Source organism: Diadema antillarum, unplaced genomic scaffold (genome assembly GCF_040938485.1).
Source record: "Diadema antillarum isolate AM-2024a unplaced genomic scaffold, OU_Dant_1.0 seq00000586_RagTag, whole genome shotgun sequence".
NCBI classification, from domain to species: Eukaryota; Metazoa; Echinodermata; class Echinoidea; order Diadematoida; family Diadematidae; genus Diadema; species Diadema antillarum.
Genome location: NW_027271520.1, coordinates 1,628,203 through 1,646,166, shown reverse-complemented (window position 1 = coordinate 1,646,166; position 17,964 = coordinate 1,628,203). Strand labels below are relative to the sequence as shown.

The 17,964-nt window shown below is 40.5% G+C and overlaps 1 protein-coding gene across 1 annotated transcript in view; it reads right to left on the bottom strand.

Annotated features, from left to right (window-relative positions):
* Nucleotides 1-17,964, bottom strand: part of LOC139735591 (RNA-binding protein 38-like) — a 143,262-nt gene that overhangs the window by 91,290 nt on the left and 34,008 nt on the right. Inside the window, exon 3 of the mRNA XM_071646348.1 lies at nt 2,462-2,546. Coding sequence (XP_071502449.1) covers nt 2,462-2,546 — 85 coding nt within the window. The remainder of the gene's footprint in view (nt 1-2,461; nt 2,547-17,964) is intronic.

The following is a 17,964-nucleotide window of genomic DNA, read 5'->3' as shown; positions in this document are numbered from 1 at the left end:
ACACAAGACTGTTGGGGGAAAAACAAAGCAACACTCAAAATGAATTTATCGTAAAAAACACAGCTAATATCATTAGCATTCAGAGCAAGTTGAATGTTATCTCCCCATCTCCCTCCCTGTGCGATTAGAATGTAGATTGAGCATCAAATAATTCGCAAGCAATAACAACCTTATCTCAAGTGAGCAATTACCATTTACATCCCAATGGGTTTGTTTTTGGACATCCGTAGTTACGTTGACTCATTAATTTTGAGCCATTGTCAAAGTCAGCGCAGATAATAATACACTTGAACAGTATACATGGAGGTCTCTTGTGATATATTTCAATGGGATGGCAATGAATATAAAAACAAATATGACGGGTCTGGTGCATGAATAGAAATTGGGCATTGTTCGGAATGTCGTTTTGCTCACTCATGACACTTAATAAGGTAGTTCACGTAGGTATCGAAACTAGTCATTGATCAGGGAAATAAAAAGTGATGATAAATAAACGTTATATAGACGCACTGAGCCTCGCCCGACTGAAGCACACTGGCGCTTTAAGTTGAATGCCGCTTCCGCGCGCTCTCGCAATTCCGAAACAATACCCGTTTGTTCAACAGCACGGGGTGCATGGACGTGGCGTCAATTTAGCAATAATGAAGCTTGCACACTTCACCACACGCGCCACGGCACAATTCTCTCCCTTCTCCATTTCACGAATGATGAAGTTCGACTTAACTCTTACAGTTCATCACGCGCGGCTACGAGTAAGTGCGGAAGGATAGCAATTACCCAATTGGCTCTCTCGCTCTCCCTCGAGTACATAAAAAAAAAACGAAAAAAAAAATCATTTTCTAAATTCCGTCGAATAATTAGCAAAAATTGCAAATGGTTCATTCAGAGGGCACGCCAAAAGAGCGAGGGATTATTTTGGGCGACGAGTCTCGAAATGGTACGAACCGTGAACGGAAAAAAAAATCCTATTCTCGGAGCAGACGTGGCAGATGGCTCTCGAAGCCGGCAATTATTCAAGTTTATCATCGCATTCCTATGGTTTGAAATTGAATTACGAATGGGAAACAGGCCCTGGAGTGTGTTCACGGACAACAGACTACGTGCGAATCGAATGTAGACGATTATGACGATTTCCCCGGATCCGCAACATTTGTTTCACTAGACGCGCAATATCAATTATGTCTTCTTCCTTTTTACCTTCGACAGTAGACTTTAAGTTCCGCTATTGATCACATTCATCACTGACGTAAATCATATAGTTTCTCTGGTTTATGCTGCTCTTAGAAGGCAGCAAGTTCATATACCAATAGCGGCAAACATAAAGAAAACAGGAACAGACGTGGATTTGACACGGAATTCTTGACTCTTCCGTGTATCCCAAAACAAACAGAATGCTAGAATGATTGTTCATGTTAATGGGACCCAGTCCATGTCACTTTCACTACGACAGTGTATCACTCAAACGCCCGGGGAAGTAACTCTGCACAAGAATCTAGCACGTAACCACCAGAGGAAGATTCATTCACAATAAAATGAACAACAATAACAACGCTGCTTGCGACGGACCGTTTCTGGAAAGTTACCACCAACACAACATGTCTTATTTGTAGAATACTACATAATCTTTCTCTTTCTCACCCTATCTATCTGCCAGATTATCGATCTGTTTAATTCTCTTTCAATCTATCTAATTTCTATTATGCGTTAATCCTATTCTACATCAAGTGATGCGGTGACGAATGTCCTTTAATGCATTTCCCGCCTGGATGTCGATGAAACGGAGGCAATATTACTCGCAAACAGAGTGAATTCTTGCCCGGTCAGAAAGCACGTCTACATTTCACTTCGGCCCCGAATCCGTCGAGAGGAGACCCCATCTCCTCAGTCTTCCGTCTCCTCGCCACCCTCTACCAATTCCGAACAGAGATGCGAGTGAAAGCAGACAAACAGACAGAGACATAAATACATACATACAGACAGAGAGATGAAGGAAGAGAGACAGACAGACAGACAAGCAGTCAGAGAGGGAGATCAGAGAAAGACGGTAATTTAAAACAGGATGATGATGAATTAAGCTTCTCCACCGAAATTGCCGCATCCAATGCGCCCGGAACAAATACGGAGAGAACTCGATGGCGAGGCGTTAAGCCACTGCCAAGCCCTGGCCGTTACCGACACGAGACAGTTTGCAAACTTGTGCGTACACCTTGAGAGCTATAAGTAAAATTCTTTCGCGGGGGGGGGGGGGGGGACCAAACGTAGAAAATATGACATCGTTACACTTTCGGATATTCACTATCGACTTCCTTTCCGATAAAACTGTGTATAAGTGCAACAGCCCACATCTTAAGAGATGGCAACGTGTTCTTGTCTTGCTTTCGTTTTTCGCTCTGCATTGATTTTCATGATGGTTAACAACGACAGCAGTTTGATGGGGTATTATTGGTAATGGTGGACTTACCCATAAGGAGAAGACTGGAAAAGTGCTGCCTGTTGAAACGGGTTTCCTGCGGCTTGCCGCATGGCCGCTAATGCCCGGATGTCAACTGCAGGGTAAACGGAAAAAGGAAAGGAAAGACATTTAATATCAATCATGAATAACAATGATGATCGCGATGAATAACAATGATAATGACTTTACAACTATTACAAGTGCTACCACCATCACCAATTGCAGCAATAATAATGATGATAATAATGATAATGATAACAATGATTAATAATGATAATAATAACGATGATGGTGATAATAATAATAATAACAATAATAATAATAATAATAATAACAATAACAATAACAACAAATGCAATGCACCTGCTGCGCTGTATTGATGACTGTAATAATATACATGGTTTTGTTGGGAAAGCAAGTAGGTCTTTACAGTAGTGACCAATATACAATATATATAAAAAAATTATCATAATTATTTCACGAGTTCATATTCAATTCATGTGTTGTGCAATGGAAGAGACACGGAATCTCCACGAAAACTTTCTCCAGTCCACGCACAGGGTACATACGATTACAGCATAAACAAGTATGTACATTATAAGGACTATTATGTACAAACTCAACTCTATATATACCACACCGCGCTTTTCATCCTCGCGTGTATGCTTGACAGCTCGATGCTGTTTTTCAAAGGCAAGGCGGTAGTTTACCTCAAACTGTATAAACTGTTACCCTCGATTTTCTAACTTGTTTTTGTCCCCTGTTCCATTCACTGAAGGTACGATCCGAAAACATTTTTGTTCCCCGGCACGGTCAGATCGATAAATGATTCAATTCAAAGAAACGATTTTATTCTATACAAAAATCCGCAACAAAATGGAGAGAACGTGAAGAAAAGGGGGTTTTCTGATCTTTTTAGTTCACTTTTGTCCAAGGATATCTAGGTTGCTAAATACATGACGGTGTCAAACAATATTCATATGTTGACATAGAAGGTCTTAATTCAAGAACAACAAATCCATGCTTTTTTTCTACCTATTTGTTCAACCTTATTTAACCCTAACCTTCTTTCTTTCTCCTTTCATCATTCCCATTTTTTTTGGTTCTTCTTCCTTTTGTTCTCCTCCTTTTATTCTTTTCTTTCCTCTTCTTTCTCTCCTTCTTGTAAGTGTTGTTGTCGTTGTTGTTGCTCTTCTTCTTCTCATTCAATTTGAAAGCCGTGTTGGAATCAAGTTGCCCCCGAGTACACTTCTATCAAAAGGCAACGGGGAGTTTTCTATACACGTATTGCATACATTGAGGGAGAGATACTACATACGATGTGTGAGAGTGTGTGTATCTCCTGTGTGCTACTTCACGTGTTTTAAAGAGACTGTGTATAATTTTGTGCGTGGGTCGCAGGACTGTTGTCTGTGCAATCAGGGAGGTGAGACAAAAAACTCACCTCCCCGGTGCAATATACTTAAGGGGGACTGTATAGGTGCAATCCATCCCATATATTGTTTCCTATCGCGTATATCGTTAGTCACATCCGGGACCTTCTATCATTGATTCGTCTTCAAGAATCTCTCTTTCGTTTGTGACTTGATTCGAGTAATTCATACCGTTGCATCTGAGAGCCACTTTTAAAGTGATGCGTGTGTTATCTGCACCTTTGTCCTTTGTCTTAATATCAAGACTAATATGCTTTCTCGTTTACGCCATTATGCCTCTCACTTTTCCTGTTTTTTGATTTGCTCAGTTGTTTATTGGCACATTTCTTTGTTTTAATTATGCTTTCACATCTTATCTTGTGTCATTTCACGCCACCTGCACGTTCCCGCATTCCTCTTTACGATGCATTATTCTGGAGAAATACCTTATAGGAGTACAGGCAGTGTGAAAAGGGCGCTGTACATTTGAACATAAGAACCGGAGTTCGTATCCCGTTAAAAAAAAAAAAAAAAAAAAAAAACTTTCTCCAATTATAGCCTTGCTTGCTTTTACCTCTGGTGTCCACTTTGCCCCCAAGTATGAAACTGGGAACCTGGTGCGAACTGTTTGGGGTGATAATAAATGGCTCTAAAAGATTGGTGCTATTGCTATAGAAATCATCGTATCAAAATGAGAACGCAATAACATTATCGTCATTTTGGTACACCCTGTCCTTCCACCATTAGTGGGGAGCTCCTTTTTTTCAAGATTCAATATAATCCCCAATATAATCTCCACATAATTATGATATATCGCTTTCCAGAATCTAACTATGGAGCTACGTAGCTTCATGGTCTATCATACCAGAGAGGTGGGCCATACCCTCCTGCTGACCACCCGGCCGCTCAGCTATTATTGTCACTCACGAGTAAAGTGGTGGCGCACACACGCGTTTCAAAATTCGATATAATCCCCAATACAATCTCCACATAATTATGATATATTTCTTCCCAGAATCTGAATATGGAGCTACGTAGCTTCATGGTCTATCATACCAGAGAGGTGGGCCATACCCTCCTGACCACCCGGCCGCTCAGCTATTATTGTCACTCACGAGTAAGTGGTGGCGCACACACGCGTTTCAAAAAAAAAAAAAAAAAACACGGGGAGGACAAGATCACTTATCCTCTGTAATGGTCGTGTTGGGACAGTCTGGACTTAGTTTGCAGGCACAAACCCTTGTTGGTCGTATAGAAGTCTGCATGCGCCAAGACTAATACACGCACCACTACACTGCAGCCTCTCCCAGGCACAAACCCTTGTTGATCGTATAGAAGTCTGCATGCGCCAAGACTAATACACGCACCACTACACTGCAGCCTCTCCCAACAAGGGTTTGTACAGACTTCTAAAAACAGTTTCTCACGGTGAAAATCAAACTCCACCCTCTACCCATGTGATTGGTTGCTTTCCAATGTCCATCACCATCTCTGGGGACTTCGCTGGCAGCACCCAATAACTGGATAATTAGGAAGACAGATATCACCAGTCCATGGGTGAAATAAAAACAACACTGGTCAGACAACCCTTCCCCCATTGATACCAGTACACCAGATTCCAAGGGGTGACCGTTTCTCCCTTACACAGTACAGTCATCTTTTCCCCTCTAAATCTGACTCTTCTGTAAACCATGGAGCAGCATGTGGATTCATGGTGTAAACCATGAAATGACTAAAATGTAATGAGATATTTTTTAGGGCATCATCTGCTTTTCTGAACAAGATTTCAAGGCATGTTTTAACTTTTTGCAACATTTAACGAGAATCCACTTATATGACTATCAAAAGAGCATTGGCCCCTACATACTATTCTATTAAAATTTCGTTTGACGAAAATCAAATTTGAGATGGTTGAGATATCGCCAAACAATTGGTCCTAATGAAATGTGGGAACTTTCTCTTATGGACCACTTTGCTTTACTTTGTTTTTGGATATTTCCAAATCCGACTTTCATCAAATAAAATTGTAACTACTCTTTAATATGTCAAGTAGTTTCTATCATGCAAAAAGTTAAAAGTTGAATCACCTTCTCAACCAAAACTACCATCCCTTAAACGCCTTTTTTTTTCTTTTACTCGCTGGTATACTGTGTAGTCATGGGCCCACTAATTAAACACAAACCTAGGTTCATTGTTAGTGTACCAACCTATGTGATAATTTAAAATTAATACCCTTGAATTTCATTATGTAGAGGTTCTGAATAAAACCTAAACTTTGAGAAGATCAAGGTTGAAAAGCAAAGAACAGTTCTGGTGCAAACCTATGCATGAACCAAACCCAGAAAAACCTTACTTCTAAGAGGTTTTCTACTTCTAAGAGTAATCTTTAATAAGTAGAGTCAGAGATGGTCTTCTGTATACTAGTAACTTCTCTCCCTAGTTTGATCTCTCTCCTATGGCAAGTTCCGACAGTGTTTCAAATTCACTGTCAATTCCTCTCTATGTATTGGTCTGATAAAACAATGCATTTCCCGAGTGAATTTATACATACATCTTTTAAAACTTGTGATAGATATCAATGTAAAATCTCCTGGATGCTGAATCATAACTTGCAATTGATTATAATTCTCTATTCTATACTAGTAAAAATCAGTTGCTGGTTGCAATCAATTGTTTTCCATCTTTATTAATTGCATAACACTGAAAGAGCTAATACTTACTTGTCATGTATTCACTCAAAATGAGTTGAATCTGCTGTGTCGTAGCTGTAATAATCTATTAAGTGCTTTTTGGAAATGAACCTGCAGTCTGCTGGCAACAGCGTAATATTTGTCACTGTTGACCAATGTTTTGCCATGATAACAACATTATTCATATTTTTAAAATCATTTACAATTTTGTGGATCAAACTTTTTCTGTTTTTTTTTAAGCCATTTGAGTTGCAATTTGGGAATCATGACCACTCTATAGTAATGCTATTTTGCACAACACTTAAATAATACATTATAGAATTTTCAATATGCCTCTTTCCATGGAACATTAGTATTTTTATGGATAAATACAAAGTCACATGAATTGACCTAACTCCCTCGCTTTTTGAGCAATAGACTTGAAATTTGGCATGTGTGACCACCATTGTAGGCCTATACTGTTTACAAATTGTATCTTTCGTCATTGTCGACAGTGTTTGCCATTAACAGCATTTCTGTCAAAAACATTTGTGGAACAAACTGCCCACTTTTTGAACATTTGATTTGCAGTTTTAGAGACTGATGATCACTCTTACTACATGTAGGGCCTATGTCATTTAGCAAGACATTTGTGTGTGTATGTGTGGTTTTCAGTCTGTCTGTTGCCATGACATGAATATTTTCTTACATATGTGGATTGATCAACTGTAACTCCATCAGTTATTGAGCATTATATAGAATTGAAATTTCGCATATATTTTGGCTGCTAAAATGTAAAGTGAAGATATCCAAACTTCATCTCTTGTCATTGCTGACCCATGTATTTACGTGATAACATACAAATTACTAATTGATTTAGCTAAATCCAGCAGTTTCTAGGATTTGATTGAGATTTGACACATGTGACCAATACACATTTCAATTGCTCAAAGCATTTCTTTCCTCAATGTTGAACAATGCATTCCCATGGCAACATTTTTTTTTTTGATAAACAAATATTGTGGATTAATAATGTAGAGCTTACTCCCTCAGTCTTCGAACATTTGACGTGATATTTGGTACATGTGACCACTATAGCATGTTGATGCTTAAACTCTGTCTTTGGAGTATGGCAATTCTGTGTTGCCATTTTATAGGCATTTTTCATTAAAAAATATTCACTTCTTTCATCATGGACGGACAGTATTTGCCACAAAAATTATGAACTTTTTGAATAAAAATAAATAATACAAAAACATTATGGCTTATGCTATTTTCCTCAGTTTTTAGAATGTTGTTATAGCTTTTAATAGATTCGGTACATTTTTGGGGACCATTATAGATATATATGCATTTATATTGAAAAACACATTTTTGTCAATGTTGAATAATGCATTGCCACGGTAGCAACCTGATAAAAAGCACACAAAAACATTGTGTACTGTGCTAACTCACTCAGGTTGAGGTCCATGGGGTATTAATCACATTTAGTGATAGTTCTGGTCTGGATTGCATGTATTGTTGCTGCCAGTCCTCGCCTGTGGTACATTCTCTTTATTTTCTGAGCAACACATTTTTGCTTGTTTGTTTCAATGAACTTCTGTTTGTATTTTTAAAGAAATGTAGGTAGGCTATTGTTCTTTAAACTGCAGAGACTCCATCTCTCCCGCTTTCAACTGGAGATCTCCCGCCGAAAGCCCGTTTTTGCCAAATCTCCCGTTCTCCCGCTTGAGATTTAATTTCTCCCGCCCTGGCTCTGTGTCTCCCACTTAAAATGATTTCTCACATTGTGTGTTCGTATGTTGAAAAATAAGCCTTAGATAGCACAAGAGAACATTAAGAACTCCAATTATTAGAGCTTCCAGAGCTCAAGCGGGCCCTGGACCCTGGCCGCAGGGAAATTCGCGCTCGTGATATGCGCTTGGAGTCTCCCGTTTGCCAGGGGTTTCAGGCGGGAGAATCTCCAGATCAGAAGGTACTTGGGGTTGAAGTCTCTGAAACTGTAACCATTTCTCTTTAAAAAAATGGGCATATATTCCTTGGTAATGAAGCCCATATTATGTGTGGGAGCTTGATATTTTGACCTGGTTATAGAAACTTCAAAATAACTTTTTCTTTATCTAATTTTCCTCAAACTGTCACTGATATGTTCTAATAATGTTGCTGAACTCTCTCAATCCACATGTATTTCAACGTGAACTTGCACAGTACATATCACTTTTACGATATCATCAAAATATATATCATCTCTTTTCTTTTATCTACTCCCCGAAAGCATTACAACATTACTTCAGTTATGCGTTCATGGCTTTTATGACAATGCAACACTGTTTTATAGAAATATCAAACAATCGCAAGAAATATTTTGATGATATCGGTAAAAGACAAATTCACATTGAAATACATGTGGATTGAGAGAATTCAGCGATTAGAACATATCAGTGACAGTTTGGGGAAAGTTAGATAAAGAGAAAGTTATATAACTTTAAAAATGCATAACTTTGTTATTAAGCTCTTTATCCACAATATTTGTAAGAAACAGTTTGAATGCATGACAGTTACAAATTTGACTTTGGTGTCAGATTTTTACTTGAATGGATTGATCCAGGTTAGCTAATTTTATATCTCAGCTCCTATGGGCCTATTGGCAAGTATTTCTTTGAGAATTTGTAAACTTGAAATCGGGTATATGTTGGTACATGTACCTCACATTAGCAATAGCACGAGCAAGAAATTACGTAGGCCTGAAGGGAAAGGTCACCAAATCATAAAGTATAGTAATCTATTACTGTAGATGAATAAGCCTTGGTACATTTATTATCAAAGTTCGAGTAGGCAAATTTGACGAAATGCATGATAAGCAGGCACTATGCATAAATAGGTGAATGAAGGTTTTATGTAGACTCGCATTAAATCAGAATGTCACATACAAAGCTACTTATTTCTTTTTACACAGATAAAGGTTAGGCTCGTAAAGACATATAGTTTGGTATAATCTTGATTAAGACTTAGGAATGTTTATAGCTCTTCATGAAATAATAGAAATATGAAAGAAGGAGTTTAAACATGACACCTTACATAAGTATGTACGCCAGAGGCCCCCCCAAAAATATACAGGTTAGGTAGACTGATATATAAAAAAAACTACAAACTTGCTCAGATATTTCATGCATATGGGGAATGCATTTTCAATGACGTACCAAAACAGAGAATGATTTATTTAGTATTTCTTTCACAAAGAGATTTATTGAGAGAAAGGTGAAAATAGAGGGAAAATCATGTTGGTCTTGATATGATTCGGTAATTATGAAGAGTAGACAGAAAAAAAGAAAGAATAAGATCTACTGAGAGCTTGAAAAGAGAGAAAAGAAGAAACAAACCGAAAGCAGGGAGGTGGGAAGAGATTCCCACCTCCATGCAGAAAGGGAATGGCTGGGATAGGCCATATGTTCCTTGGTTCCTCATAAGGAGGTGGTCACTCATTGCAGAGGGGAGCATTCTTGCTCTAGAAAGTACATCCCAAGTCTTACATAACAGTTCAAACCACCATCTGGTTTTCTACTCAGGTTGACCTTTATCTCAGTGGTGGTCAGCCAGACAGCCCCCTATAGGGCATGTCAATCACGGTTACCATGACAATCCTCTCAGAGTGAAGCTCCGCCCAATAAACATGAAAAGGTGTTTATGGACCCAAAGGTTGTACAAACCCTTGTTGGGAGAAGCTTCAACACAGGGCCTATGGGACAGTGCCAAAGTGGTGCATGTAGTAGTCTTGGCGCAGACTCCTTTACGACCAACAAGGGTTTGTGCCTGCAAACTAGTCTGGACTCACCATTGAATGAAAACCGCTCGTATTTTAGAACGCCTCGGAGCGTAAGCCCTGAACAATCCATTACAATTCCCTTGCCTTGGTTCCCCCTTTTCTTTTCGTGTCTGTATTATACCCTGCTTTCCCATCAGCCTCTTCTCCTCTTTTAGGCCAAATAGGATTGGCTGGTGGTATGTGGTAAATACCCCGTTCGAAAAAAGGGGAAAAGAATCAAAACAGCTATTCTGCTGGTCTTTTGGTGATACGACGAGGACGTAAATAATGTAGCCAGTACAACACGAGAAGGGGGACGACAGTCACAGTTCTTGTTTGGTGGAGGGTACGCATTATCACAACGAATAAGATTTGAAAGTTCTCATTCCCCCCCCCCCCCCTTTACCTGTCATCCGATCCATTCTTGACGAGGTGAAATCTATGACAGAAAGCAGGTTAAAGTTTTCAGTAATTTAACCTATTCATGCCCCCCCCCCCTTCACTTGCCTCTGTGTGAGTGTGATGATAATAATATAATACGACAGTTAGCTGTTAAAAACCTGCAAACCTCACGTGTATCTCCGAGACATCTTTCGAAATCATTACTACGATTGCAAGAAAAGGTGAATACAGTAATTGTCATATCTCACCAACATCAACGTGACTAACTATGCTTCTTTATACGACATTTGACAGAAGAGACACTGAAACGATTAAATTAGAAGAGAAAAAAGAGGAGATGACAAAGAAGGAGAGGGTCGGCATAGTAGGGAGGAAAGAAAAGAAGGTGTACATATAAAATTTTTCCCATTGAGGTGTAGGGATGATTTGATTAGGGGTATTGCTATACGGATAGATCATTCACTTCTAATAACGTGTCCTGTTGGGCATTAAGGCGACATGGGACATAGACTGCATAATTGCCTACCGATGATGTCCCAATGTTCCTATCTTTTTTTGTATCCCATTCTTAACCTCAAATTCCTCTTCAAATGAGTGTACCTGCCCCCCCCCCCTCCTTTTTGGCATGTCCAGATTCACCTCGCCGATGAGGAAACGAATTACCATGGCAACGCAAGCAACATCCCGCGCAAACACATTTAGGAGAAGCCCAAAAGGAAACCACACAACCGTGAGCCCTAATGTTGGATGCAAAGACGCGTAGATCGACTGCCCCAACATTTACCCCCGTTGTTGGCTTTGTTCCTCCAGCTCATAATACACGTATAGTCAATTCACTTGACAAGACCACGAGTTGGTACACATCAGAATGAATACAACAGAAAACCGCATAACCGCTAAACGAAAAAAAAAATGACATTCTTCCTCAGTAATCTCGTTTTTCTTGTCATTTGTAATAGTGGTCTCTTTTCATCGGGATATATGTCTGATGTAATCAAGCTATTTTGTCCGTTTTCTCTCCATAAAGTTTCACCGGATATATCCTAAGCTATGAAGCTGCATTACCCCTACGGATACAATACATTACCAATGCACCAGGGAATGCTGTAAGGCAAATTCGCTTGTGCTGGTGCCGTTTTATTCCCCCGGTATATTTGCTAAATCTCTGCTTAGGTGATTCCGCGTTTTATTTGTTGGCATTTTCACTCCCTTTAGATGGGATTACACCACTCGGAAGGCTGAAAATTAAATCGATTTGATGAAGTACAGAAATAGAATATATGAGTCACTACTTTAGTACTATGATTAATTTTATTTAAAAAAGGTGACCAATTGAAAACGTAGTCCATACTCTTTCAACTTTTATGAGTTGTTAATAGCATTACACGCCATGGAAAATATAATAATTTAGAAGTGTAAAACCACGTTGAGTTGTGTTAGCACTCTGAACGAAATCAAACTATCATGAAACAAAATGAAATGATAGAAACTTGAACAACTACCAACAAAAATATTCCATTGAGCGAAGAAAGAAAGATACAGATGAACAAATAAAAAGAAAGAACCTGGTACGAGCATTTCTCCTTTAATTGGAAATGCCAAATCGACACCACGACATTGTACCATGTGAAAGGGAAATGAGTTCGTCGCAGTCCTTTCGAAACCATAGTCATTTTTGAAACGCAAATTACAAGTAATAAAATACAAGACAAAGTGCCAGTTCTCCCTCGGACTCCTGTTTGTTTTTCCATTAAAAGAAAAACCGTCAAACCCATGTAGATGTTTACAAAAACTCTGGATGACAAGTTTTGAGTAAGCTCTGAGTGTGACGTATATAGAAACTTCCAAAAAACAATAGTGAATCGAGCTGTGCATCACCCGACTCACACACTTAACTCTGTTCGCCTCGTCAACTACGCGTTTGTGTACAAAGTCGATAGGACTTTGGGATGATCGTGTTGAGAGGTTTAACGTCCACAGAATTGCGGAAACGGCCTTACATGTGCGTTAACGTACGTTTTCCGACCTTCGTCGTTGCGTGTGTGTCTTTTGGGTGTGCGTGTTGTAGGTGTTTCTTTTTTTTTTGTGCGCTTGCTCGCTTGCTTGTTTACTTTTTGACACGTTGCTTTAAAAGACTTGTCCATCATGTTAAATGTTGCAAAATGTTTTCAAGCTGTCAACCGGTAGGTTGAGGAATAAAAGATATTCATCCAAGCTGCCATAATAGAGTAAAGGTTGAGGGCTGAATTCTTTATGTCAAACGTCTTTCCTCATTACGCTGTCACTGCGCGTGACTAGGCACAATGGCATAACATAATGTGGCCCGCAGCACGCGATATTTCACGACTTGTCATAATTTACAAACTGCAGGTTGCTGCGGTTGTACTATTTATTATCAATGAGCTGGCTATAATGTTTTGATGCATGTCGAGTCGTTAGCGTATTTGAGCAATTTTGATGAGCGTAGTGGCCCCTTCTCTTTAGCACGAATTTATGAACAACAAGCAAGAAATTATAACACCAGCAGACAAAAAAAAAAACTTATTTAATTTCAACTCCATTCTCATTGTGAAACATTCCGTGCATCTTTGAAACTCTATGCGCCAGTCACGCAGGCGTACTTAGCAAGAATTATTCACTGTCTCGATTAAAATTCCGAAAGAAAGATAGCCGAATCCTCTCGACAAGGAAAGGCTAACGTGAGCGAGGGGGTGGGGGGGAAATTGAGCTGCATGGCAGGGGAGAACGCATATGCAGTCACGCACCGTCAAATTACCCGGGCAGAGACCCAGCTGGCGAGGTGCCAACTTTCGCTCCACGACTCAGCTGTTCGAATCATCGCGTAAGTGCTCTTTCTTTCATTCTCATCACATTATTATCATCTTGGTGCTACCGATGAATTCCCATTTTCGCGATCTTTTTTCTCTAGCAAGCCCACTCGAGCATAAAAGCTGAATTTCCAAGGTAATGATGCATTCCCACTAGCCCCTACCGCCTCCTCAACCCCTTCCATTCCCCAGCGTTTTCGCCTGTGGAAACCGAGTTTGCGTCATTGCGTCCGTGTGGACTCGGGGTGCTCTTGATTAGACGTGATGGTTGAATACATTAGCATCGATTAAGATGGACATTTTAATCGAAAATACACACCTTGAGAGATAAGAGACCGGCGCTGCAGAACAATGGACGGTCGGCGAAGATCGTGATTAGAGCGGGCATCATGATGTTTGCAACCTTTCCGGCTGAAATTGGCTGAATGCTCTTCATCATAATCATGGAAGACCGAGCTCTTATTGTGACACAATTTGAGATGTTATTGTGCAGGAAGTTCCTGTCCCTCTCCCCTCATCCGCGTCGGTGAAAATGCAAATTTGTTTGCATAAACTAGTCTTGATACACTGAGAGAAAAAGTCTGTCATATTTTTACCCTGTACTTCGTCAAAATCATATTCTTTTTGTTAGCAAGGGTCATGCTACAGATGGTTTTAGAATGAAAGGTACGAAACTGCTTTGCAACATATCTTACAAATTTCTCACTGCCCTTTAAATCTTTTGTCGACCAAAGCTGCGTCTTATCGCTAGCAAATGGCTTTGACTCACGGGTTATAGTATATTTAGGTCAATGCGCGGACATTTCGTGTGTGTCGACGGTGGGTGACGAAAATCCATTTACGTCACGTAATGGGCCAATGGTGTGCGTTCGTTATTACCACTTTTTAAACATAACTACACTTACACACATAATATGATCTTGGCTCTGTTTATCCGCTAAGCGCGGTAACCATGGATGTACTCACGAACGGTGCCACGCTCTCACGAACGGTACCAACCTGCATGCTAGGGAACATGAGGTCGACGTAATGTGGCAACCTACTCTTATTCCAGGTGACCCCTCCCTCACTTCTCGCCAGTCACCTTAGTTTCCGAAAAAATGCAGCCCTCTTGTGGCGGTTACGATTTATCCCATGATCCCATTCACCTGAAACCGATTACCGCGAATCATAATGTTTCCAGTGGGGCTAAAATAGGTTACAGAAATGAGACAAATTGTCTATTACCCGGGTTTTTATTGTGAGGGATTTCTCCGGATCAGGTTTATTTCAACACTATTTCACCTCGGTTGCGAAGGATTCTTTCTAAAACCTCCTTTTCTAATACATTTTTTGTTTTGTTTTTGTTTTGTTTTTTCATCTCTGCTCCCCAGCTGATTGCAGTATTCTCCCACAGCCTCGGTTTGGAGACGTGGGGAACGAAAGGACAAATGGAGGAAAGCTGGAGTGGATTTTGGTCACTTATCGTGTCAAGATCGCGACTTGTTTTGCAGTGATTACCAACCAGAGGCCAACGTATCAATCGACAGGATACCGTGATGTGTTGCTCGGGGAAACACATGCAAACTGCAACGGTAAAAGTGAAAATGCGGTCGTTATATTATGCAAACCATTTGTTTCGGGTGAGGGTGAGCCCCGTGCAATCAGCTACTCGAAAAACAAAACAAGATCGCTTCTGGACATAAGGCGAGGGAGAACCGCTTTGGTCCATCTAGGAGAGGACAATTTGATTTTCTCCTAATCGAGATGAAATTGACTTGTTTTTCTTCTGGCGGGAACATATGTTTGGAGTTTTTTGCCCTCGTCTTCTTCTTCTTCTTCTCTTTCCGAGTCGCGCCAAAATGACTCGGCATGGTCAATTCTGATCATCCATCGCATTCTAACTACGAGGAAGCCATGGATATTCTTTCCCATCGACTCTTGTCATCCTTACACGAGGATTACTCTCTGCATGTGTATGTCTCGTTTTCATCTTTTTTTTTTCTTCTCTCTAGCTCTCTTAGTTTTTCTTCTCCTCCTCCCTCTCCCTCGAGCGCGGAGTCGTAAGGAATACACCGACCATGTGAAATATCAACAACATATCTTGACCTTTATCCCAGGGTTTACTAAAGCATCTCCGGGATGCGGCTACCGTGCGGTACACATACAAAAAAAAAGAAGAGAGAAATATATACTTACTAAGAGATAGAGAGAGAAAAGAAAGGGACTGTGCACGGCTGGTGTACAGAATATGAACAAGAGCTGCAGCGTGTCGATTGGTCGATCTGTTGACTAATCAATGATTGATTGATTGATTGATTGATTGATTGATTGATTGATTAATTAATTGATTGATTAGATGTTGAAGTTATATACCATAAAGCATGACCATAACACCGTACTCAGTATACAGGGCTTTCAAAACATCTATTCTGGAAAGGGGGAACGGAAGACCTCAATGAAACATCTTCCTTCTAGGATGATGAGAAGACAGACATTGTCATCTCGTCATCACATCGGCTGGTTTGCCCCTTTCAGTCTGTGTGATGAATGACGGTCGCAAGTCGGAGCGGTTGCAAGTTTGGGCGAAAAATGCGCCAAACCCCCACGTGCATGGTTGGCTTGGGAGAAACAAGGACGGGGCATACATTATCTGTCCTTGCCTGTTTGCGGTAATCGCTTCTGAAAAGGTTAATGCCAATATCAATATGAGCCTGTGCAGTGTCGGGTTCTGGCGGTGACGTACGCGCTTTCGCTTCGTAGTCGCAACCCAACAACAGTAAAAATTATTGTGGACGATGCACGCAACCGGCGGCCAAACCTCCTCGTCGGCCTCATATGGGAATGTTCCACTACGACAGCGGTGTATCATTTTCTTCTCGTCATAGTTTCTTGTACGGAGATCAGTAGTACTTTTCAAGTTGGAGGTCTTGTGGTATAGACTCAGAGGCTATGCGGACTGAAGATCATGGGTTCGAATCCCATCCGGCGCTCCCTTCACCCATGTGTATGCCGAAAGGCTCCTGGCAGTTATGTTTGGTGGTAATTATAATAACAAAGCAACCTGGAATAGTAGCCATTACTCTGAAGAGGCTGCTCTTGGTGTATATGAATATTTCATTATTATCATTTTCAGTATTATTATCATCACCATTATTAAAAGATTATCATAATTATCGCTACCACTAGTAGTACTTCTACTAGTACTATCATAATCATTACTTATCTAATCGTTGTCATTAATACTGATTTTGTTGCATCAGTAGTCGAATACGCGGGAAAGTTGTAATGTCAAGTGATTATACACACTGTGCACACGCCAACCTCATGTATCCATCGACGCGGAAAATATACATTTTGATTCCCGCTCAAAACAAGCCAACTCTATGGTTCACCTTCAAAGCGCTGTCACGCTCCAGCTGTCGTATCGAATACGCAGGGGATGTCGAGCTATCGAGGGGAGGCATTGGGAGGTGGGAAATGGTATAGGAAGACCTGGCAACGTAAAATCTGTCCAGATAATCCAATGACGCATTGCTATTATTTGATTCGATACGCCGAGATACTTTGGCTGCGGTATATGCACATTCTGGCAACATTTAGTCATTTGGGCGGTCAGAGCAAATGCACTGTAACATGGGCGTTGAATTTCCAGCAGTAGCAACAACAAGAAAGCAAGAGACAGAAGAACATCGCTGACTGCGCTTCACTCAACCGGAGTACACCAACCTGTAACATTATTTGTAGGCCCTCCTGGGTGTATTAAATGCACTGTTTCGTCTCTGTACATGTATTTGTTTGAGCACAAGACTGATTACATCGCATATCACCAAATTGCCATTGTGCTCAAAGGGAATATATCTGAAAACATCCTAGCTGGTCTACACCACTTCAATAACAAGCATTTTGTATGCAGATTACGATCATAATTCGTTTATCCAAAAGAAATGGTCCGAATAAAGAGAGATGGGTGAAGTTCTTTCTTCCCCTGACAGACGATCAAACGTTATTTGTGAAATTGGCAGACTGGAGTTTGGGCTTTGTTTGACAGAGCTGATGGGACTACGAGCCAGACAAAAAACAGTGAAGATGGCAGCGCATGGAGGAGGGTGAGGAATGATAAATGGTTACGAGCGACGACCCACGCTGATCACACTCCCCATTTCACTGATGTCATTTTGACAACAACATCTTAAAGGACTGTCGGATTCCAAATCGGTATCTCCTCCGTTTCTTTTCCAGCATTTCGTCTTCAGACGGAGCGCGGAATTAGTTTCATCCCGGACTTCAGGCGTGACAAGAAAACGATTAGCATATCCATCATCGTTTCAACGTCACTGTCGAAGTGCCTCGCTGCGCATGCGTACGGTGCTGGTAACGCTGCGGGTAGTCATGGAGATATTCACCCGGTAAAGAAGGG